This window comes from Sinocyclocheilus grahami, unplaced genomic scaffold, assembly GCF_001515645.1.
Source record: "Sinocyclocheilus grahami isolate Dianchi unplaced genomic scaffold, SAMN03320097.WGS_v1.1 scaffold1078.1, whole genome shotgun sequence".
Taxonomy (NCBI): Eukaryota; Metazoa; Chordata; class Actinopteri; order Cypriniformes; family Cyprinidae; genus Sinocyclocheilus; species Sinocyclocheilus grahami.
Genome location: NW_015506257.1, coordinates 440378 through 448813, shown reverse-complemented (window position 1 = coordinate 448813; position 8436 = coordinate 440378). Strand labels below are relative to the sequence as shown.

The 8436-nt window shown below is 34.5% G+C and overlaps 2 protein-coding genes across 3 annotated transcripts in view; both read left to right on the top strand.

Annotated features, from left to right (window-relative positions):
* Positions 1-402: 402 nt before the first annotated feature.
* On the top strand, positions 403-4912 carry LOC107566481 (selenoprotein M-like). Its single transcript, XM_016251943.1, has 4 exons — positions 403-561; positions 2078-2154; positions 2448-2526; positions 4626-4912. The coding sequence occupies exons 1-4, from the start codon at positions 445-447 to the stop codon at positions 4767-4769; spliced, it is 417 nt and encodes a 138-aa protein (XP_016107429.1). The 5' UTR covers positions 403-444; the 3' UTR covers positions 4770-4912.
* Positions 4913-6665: 1753 nt separating this feature from the next.
* LOC107566480 (transmembrane protein 17A) overlaps positions 6666-8436 on the top strand; it is a 6275-nt gene continuing 4504 nt past the window's right edge. The window contains exons 1-2 of one of the 2 annotated variants that reach the window (XM_016251941.1): positions 6666-6858; positions 7493-7578. In XM_016251941.1, coding sequence (XP_016107427.1) covers positions 6729-6858; positions 7493-7578 — 216 coding nt within the window. In that variant the 5' untranslated portion in view covers positions 6666-6728. Of the gene's footprint in view, positions 6859-7492; positions 7600-8436 lie in introns of both variants that reach the window. The other variant, XM_016251940.1, reaches the window with a different exon arrangement.

Genomic DNA, 8436 nt, shown 5'->3' with positions numbered 1-8436 from the left:
AAATGAAGGAGCACCATGAATTCAAAGAAGAATTTAAAAGACTAACTTTTAACACTGCTTCATCACAACGCTATTCAAACAGCAGCTGTTGTGTTCTGACTCTGCTGGTTATTCATCGGCAAACCGTGGGAGAATCTGATACAGACACAGCTGCTCTGTGGCCTCAACTCCTTCTTATGAACCATTAAAATACAACAAACTTCAGAAAACATTTGACTTAAATAACAGCTTTAAGTACAAATTAGTAGATTTTAAATGATCATTTCCACATACTAAGCTTTTTATCCAGTTCCCCTGAAACAAAACCCAACAAATCGACCAATCAGACTCCGCCACATGGTGGTGGATACCTATCAGCAACCCATATCTACTGTATTGACCCTCATTTCACCAAAGGACCTCAATCTTTCTGGATACGGTGAGGTCTCGCATCCTAACCGCAGTATGTGGCTCACACTAGCGGCCCTTTTGACTCTGTGTGCCACGGGGAGAAGTGCTGAAAATGTTTCAGAAAGCAGAGCTGTGAAGGAAAAGCATGTTATAGCCAGAGGAAAACTTATGGTGAGTGCTCCGTACTTGCTTGGATGCTTGATATATGTAAGGAGTTTTACTTTAAAAAGTCACTTTCATATATTTGTTTTAAAATGTTTTGGGCAATACAAATACATACACTACCAATCAAGAGTTTGAGGTTGGTAAGATTTAAATTATTATTATTTATTTTATTTTAAAGAAGTCTCTTATGCTCTCCAATGTTGCATTTATTTGATCAAAATATAAAAACGGCAATATTGTGAAGTATTAATGAAATTTAAAATAACTGTTATATATATATATATATATATATATATATATAAATATAAATATATTTTAAAATGTAACTGATTATTTTACAACATCATTTCTCCAGTCTTCAGTGATCCTTCAGAAATCTTTCTAATATGCTGATTTGATACAGAACCATTTCTTATTATCAATTTTGAAAACAGCTGTGCTGCTTAATATATTTGTGAAAACCATATAAATTTTTTTTTTCAGGGTTCTTTGATGAATATTAAAGGGGTCCTATTATGCTCTTTTACAAAGTCTTGATTTTGTTTTGGGGGTGTACTAGAACAGGCTCTCAAACTAGGTTGTTCGAAAAACACATGATTTTTTCACATATTTTACATTATTACAACACCTCTCTCCTCAGTCTGGCTTGAACGGCTCGAATAGTTCCTGTATCAAATGAAGGCCCACCTTCTGAAATACGAAATGTGCTGTGATTGGTTAGCTGGGCCAGTGTGTGCTGTGATTGGTTAGCTGGGCCAGTGTGTGCTGTGATTGGTTAGCTGGGCCAGTGTGTGTTGTGATTGGTTAGCTGGGCCAGTGTGTGCTGTGATTGGTTAGCTGGGCCAGTGTGTGCTGTGATTGGCAAATCACAGCTGATCGGGAAATGTCATGCCACTCTAAGTTCGTCTGCCTTGGGAAAGCTAGAGTGTCTCCGACATAGTGATAACACTCGTTGCCTTCTCTAGTGCAGCTCAACCAGGTCTCGTCCTATTCGTCGGTATTTGTGATATCACAAATCCCGGAAAATATGCGTTTTAGTCCAAACGAGTCGTTCGTTGTAGTTTTTGAAAAGTGATTTCTGTTAAATAAAATATCTCCTTTTGAATTGGACTTTGAGCTTTGTAACTTTGCAGATCTTTTGTATGCTCAAACAGCAACATTACATAACTAAACTAAAGTTGAAAAAGTATAATAGCACCCCTTTAAGTTCAAAAGAACACAATTTATTCAAAATAAAATAGGCTTATTTATAATGTTTTATTGATCTATTTAAAATGAAAGCCTGTGTGAAAACCTTCCATAATTTAATGCATCCTTGCTGAATAAAATAATCGAATAAATATATATATATCTTACTAACCCCAAACTTTTGAACATGGATCAATTAAAAACTCAAAATGCTGTATAGGCTACAATGTCAAGACTTCAAAGAACATTTGATGACAAAGAATAGAGTTACTTGAGTTACAACACTTGTTTTCAATGTTTTGCAATTGTTAATCTCTCTTCAATCCCTTCCCAGGCTCCTAGTGTAGTGGGATGATCCATAAAGAAGATGCCAGAGCTCTACAATTTCCTGATGGAGCGATGGGCATTGTAGTATCCTGACATTGCCATTGAAATTCACTCTCATTTTCTTGTAATTCCAGTGTTTTCAGTTTAGTGCTACACGCTTTTTAAAGAATGTTTAAAAATATTTTCCATATTTTTTCCAAATGGCTCTGGTAAAGACAGCATTTGACAGGGACGTAAAAGTTAATGAAATCTTTACAGGCCCAGAGTGCCGTTTTCTGTGCTGCCATATGTTTAAACGCTTAGAGGCTGGTGTCATGCGCTTCATGGCCTCAGAGGTCATTTGTCTGGTGCTGTTAACCTTAACCTGCTGTTTAAAGTCACAACCTGGAGTACGATTCGGGAGAGGATAAAAACCCACGCCTGATCTTCTACAACGAGAAGGACGAGGAAGTGAAGGTAAGGACAATGTAATTAATTGACACGCCAATGTCAGTTTTTTCAGCATTTGCCTTTTTTCCACTTAGCACTGGAAATTGTAGATGTTTACTCCATTTGTTACTTGCTGAAAAACTTGTACTTTTTAAAATATTATTCATGCTCATGCCTATGCAAACAAGTGTCACAATCTGTCACAAGAAATGATTGGTTAGCTGGGCCAGTGTGTGTTGTGATTGGTTAGCTGGGCCAGTGTGTGCTGTGATTGGTTAGCTGGGCCAGTGTGTGCTGTGATTGGCAAATCACAGCTGATCGGGAAATGTCATGCCACTCTAAGTTCGTCTGCCTTGGGAAAGCTAGAGTGTCTCCGACATAGTGATAACACTCGTTGCCTTCTCTAGTGCAGCTCAACCAGGTCTCGTCCTATTCGTCGGTATTTGTGATATCACAAATCCCGGAAAATATGCGTTTTAGTCCAAACGAGTCGTTCGTTGTAGTTTTTGAAAAGTGATTTCTGTTAAATAAAATATCTCCTTTTGAATTGGACTTTGAGCTTTGTAACTTTGCAGATCTTTTGTATGCTCAAACAGCAACATTACATAACTAAACTAAAGTTGAAAAAGTATAATAGCACCCCTTTAAGTTCAAAAGAACACAATTTATTCAAAATAAAATAGGCTTATTTATAATGTTTTATTGATCTATTTAAAATGAAAGCCTGTGTGAAAACCTTCCATAATTTAATGCATCCTTGCTGAATAAAATAATCGAATAAATATATATATATCTTACTAACCCCAAACTTTTGAACATGGATCAATTAAAAACTCAAAATGCTGTATAGGCTACAATGTCAAGACTTCAAAGAACATTTGATGACAAAGAATAGAGTTACTTGAGTTACAACACTTGTTTTCAATGTTTTGCAATTGTTAATCTCTCTTCAATCCCTTCCCAGGCTCCTAGTGTAGTGGGATGATCCATAAAGAAGATGCCAGAGCTCTACAATTTCCTGATGGAGCGATGGGCATTGTAGTATCCTGACATTGCCATTGAAATTCACTCTCATTTTCTTGTAATTCCAGTGTTTTCAGTTTAGTGCTACACGCTTTTTAAAGAATGTTTAAAAATATTTTCCATATTTTTTCCAAATGGCTCTGGTAAAGACAGCATTTGACAGGGACGTAAAAGTTAATGAAATCTTTACAGGCCCAGAGTGCCGTTTTCTGTGCTGCCATATGTTTAAACGCTTAGAGGCTGGTGTCATGCGCTTCATGGCCTCAGAGGTCATTTGTCTGGTGCTGTTAACCTTAACCTGCTGTTTAAAGTCACAACCTGGAGTACGATTCGGGAGAGGATAAAAACCCACGCCTGATCTTCTACAACGAGAAGGACGAGGAAGTGAAGGTAAGGACAATGTAATTAATTGACACGCCAATGTCAGTTTTTTCAGCATTTGCCTTTTTTCCACTTAGCACTGGAAATTGTAGATGTTTACTCCATTTGTTACTTGCTGAAAAACTTGTACTTTTTAAAATATTATTCATGCTCATGCCTATGCAAACAAGTGTCACAATCTGTCACAAGAAAACCAATGAGATGATGTTTTTTTTTATTAATATTTTATTAAAAACAATATATATATTTAAAAAAACACCTTAAATGTAAACTAAACATAAGAATAGAATTTTTAAAGTAAAAACAGAATGAACAAAACTATACAAATGTGAAAATAAAAGTGCAAAAAAAAACTAAATAGATAGATAGATAGATAGATAGATAGAAACACACACAATAAAACAAAAGTATATAATATAAAGAATATAAAGAGAATAACTTATAAAAACAGAACAAATATAATAAACTATAAAAATGTGAAACATAAAAATATAAAGTGCAAAAACTATAAAAATGGCAAAACGACAAAAGAGTAAAACAAAAACAATCAGAAAAAAAAATCAGAAAATAAACATAAGTAAAACTAAAATGACTTCAAATATAAAATGTCAAACAAATTCAAAATTTAAATAACATAAAATAATAAAATATAAAAAAACTATAAAGATGTAAAAACTAACCATAAAAATGAGATCAAGTATCTTTCACTTCTCTGACCTCAGGTTGTTCCTGTGAGGAAGATGAAGGCAGATGAGATCAGCAGCTTGCTGGATTCTCTGGGTTTCTATAAGAGGTCACAGAAAGGCGAGGAGGTCCCTGAGGAGTTCAAACATTTCCCTTTAAAGGCGCCCCGGGACGAACTGTGACCCCCCGCTGGTCAGCGCCTGGACTGCAGCCTGCCGCCAATGACGTCCAGTGTCTCAAAGCTCCGAGACAGCCGGACTCTGGACCGACGCACAGAAGGCTGGAGGCAGTCCTAATCACACACACACACATTTACAATAAACTCCTTACATCTTTGGCTTGTGTGTCGTTGTTTTGTTTTGTTGTGTTTTATTAAAATGTAGGAGTCTACTTGATTTTCACACAACAAACCCACTGAAAGATGGCCACCAAAGAAAACACATGGCAAGTCGTTGAAGCTGTCAGAATAAATGAGAAGCCTAATTGTTGAGTTTTGCATTTCTAAACAAAATAGCTCCTCAAAATGACTGTAGCTGTCAAGAATAAACAAATTAATAATAATTGTATTATATTCCAAACGTGGACCATACAAAACAGCTCTCAAACTTTCACAATGCTAATCAGAGTTTCTTTCAATATATAACAACATCAGTTAATTACTCTAAAAACGCAAATTTCTTTGGGGCACAAACTTAAAAATAAATTGTAAACATAAAAAATAAATAATGAATATTGTTTTTATTTATATTTAAAATTACTTACATTTTCGTATACATTTTCTAAAATTATATATATACAGTGGGGCAAAAAAGTATTTAGTCAGCCACCAATTGTGCAAGTTCTCCCACTTAAAAAGATGAGAGAGGCCTGTAATTTTCATCATAGGTATACCTCAACTATGAGAGACAAAATGAGAAAAAAAAATCCAGAAAATCACATTGTAGGATTTTTAAAGAATTAATTGGTAAATTCCTTGGTAAAATAGGTATTTGGTCACCTACAAACAAGCAAGATTTCTGGCTCTCACAGACCTGTAACTTCTTCTTTAAGAGGCTCCTCTGTCCTCTACTGGTTACCTGTATTAATGGCATCTGTTTGAACTCGTTATCAGTATAAAAGACACCTGTCCACAACCTCAAACAGTCACGCTCCAAACTCCACCATGGCCAAGACCAAAGAGCTGTCAAAGGAAAACATTACTGCTCTAGAGGAGATCTGCATGGAGGAATGGGCCAAAATACCAGCAACCGTGTGTGAAAACCTTGTGAAGACTTACAGAAAACGTTTGACCTCTGTCATTGCCAACAAAGGGTATATAACAAAGTATTGAGATGAAATTTTGTTATTGACCAAATACTTATTTTCCACCATAATTTGCAAATAAATTCTTTAAAAATCCTACAATGTGATTTTCTGGATTTTTTTTTCTCATTTTGTCTCTCATAGTTGAGGTATACCTATGATGAAAATTACAGGCCTCTCTCATCTTTTTAAGTGGGAGAACTTGCACAATTGGTGGCTGACTAAATACTTTTTTTCCCCACTGTATATATATATAATATAAATATAGATATATTTGAAACTATTAAAAGTTAAACTTTAAGGGGGTATCCACATATAAAGTATATTTTCTGCTGACAGTGGTGACTGAAACCTAGTTTTTTTTTCTTCATTAAATTGAATCCACTTATTGTATATATTTTATTGTATAAATATTATACTAGTTTTAAGCATAAACCTCACTAAATTGGTTAAATCTTATGTTTAAAAAAATACAAGTAATAATTTGCTAATTGGATATAAAAATAAACTTCAAAATATTCCAAATATATACTCTGGGGGGAGGGGGGTATGTTTTTGTGGACAGATGTTTAAATATTTTTGCTGGAAAACAAGTGAAATACTGAATATGAAAATTATTAGTTTTTTTATGATTTACAATTGATTTTTTATTTGCTGTGTGGTAACAACAACTGAAGTTCCTATGGTTACCATGGTGAGGGAGTGACATCTTAATCTGCTGTCAGACTCCATCTGTTTCCTCAGATTTAATCTGATTAGTGCTTGGAAGACTCCAATTAATCTCACCCACACAAACCGAAGTAGAGAAGTGTGGATGAGCGTTTCATGTGGTCTCCAGCATGCCTGTGTTCTACACGCCGATCCCTCAGAACCTGAGAGTGGGTCTGGCTAACGTCAGCGGCTCAGTGTTTATAAATAACAGGACGCGAGACAGCGGAGATTTCAGGGACCCCTATCAGGATCATGAAGGTGAGACGTCTGCCAAACACAATGCAAATGACTCTAGAGCCTGCCTAGATTATACGTGACCCTGGACCACAAAACCAGACATAAGGGTCAATTTTTCGAAATTGAGATGTATGCATCATCTGAAAGCTGAATAAATAAGATTTCCATTGATGTATGGTTTGTTAGGATAGGACAATATTTGGAGATACAACTATTTGAAAATCTGGAATCTGAGGGTGCAAAAAAAATCTAAATATTGAGAAAATCGTCTTTAAAGTTGTCCAAATGAAGTTCTTAGCAATGCATATTACTAATCAATAATTAAGTTTTAATACATTTACAGTAGGAAATTTACAAAATATCTTCATGGAACATGATCTTTACTTAACAGCCTATTGATTTTTGGCTTAAAAGAAAAATCTATCATTTTGACCCATACAATGTATTTTTGGCTATACCCCAGCGACTTAAGACTGGTTTTGTGGTCAAGGGTCACATTTATGTAACTGAATTAAAAAAGTTATGACCAGTCTTGAAGAAAACAATTGGATGACTAACTTTTAAGACTAAGTAGTTTATACAACTGGCCACTGGTTAAGTGATCTTACCAACCGTGTTGATCTGTCACCCTGTGCTGTGCTGTGCTGCTGTCTAGTGTGTGCTGAGGTGGCGTCTCATCTCCCACTGCAGATGCTGCTCTACTTCAACATCTTCTACTTCCCCTTCTGGTGGATCTCAGAGGTGCTAATGCTGCACTTAAAGGTGTAGTCAATTATAAATCAAAGATATTTTCAATAAACTAATCATTACTTCATAGGGGTCATATTATGAGAAGTTCCTTGATCTTATGAAATAAAACTGTATAATACAATATGAAAACATTCACATTTTTTCTGAACCAGAGTTATTTTAGCATCATTTATACAGTATTATAGCTTTTGTTTAACATTTCGAATTAGATTGTATTTTTATGAAATGTTTTAGTAATTCTGGTGTCTTTATTTTTTTTTTACAAAAATGTCTATATGTGACCTCTTAAGTCGCAGGGGTATATTTGTAGCAATAGCCAAAGAAAAAAACATTGTATGAGTCTTTGTATGGGTTTTTCTTTTAAAAAGTAAAGATCATGTTCCATGAAGATATTTTGTAAATTTCCTACCGTAAATACATCAAAACTTAATTTTTGATTAGTAACATGCATAGCTAAGAACTTCATTTGGACAACTTTAAAGGAGATTTTGTCAATATTTTGATTTTTTTTTTTGCACCCTCAGATTCCAGATTTTCAAATAGTTGTATCTCGGCCAAATATTGTCCTAACCTAACATCAATGAAAAAACTTCTTTATTCAGCTTTCAGGTTATGTATAAATCTATATTTTGAAAAACTGACACTTAAGACCAGGTCCCGGGTCACATATAGTTATTAATTTTATTTAATCTTTCGTTTTAGTTATTTTATCACTTCAAGTAAAACTAAATGAACATTTGAAATGTTACCTTGTAAACTATAGCTGAAAAAAATATACGTTTTTTCATTATATTTCATTTCAGTTAACATTTAATTCATTATTTTATGTTTTTAGTTTATGAAAACATA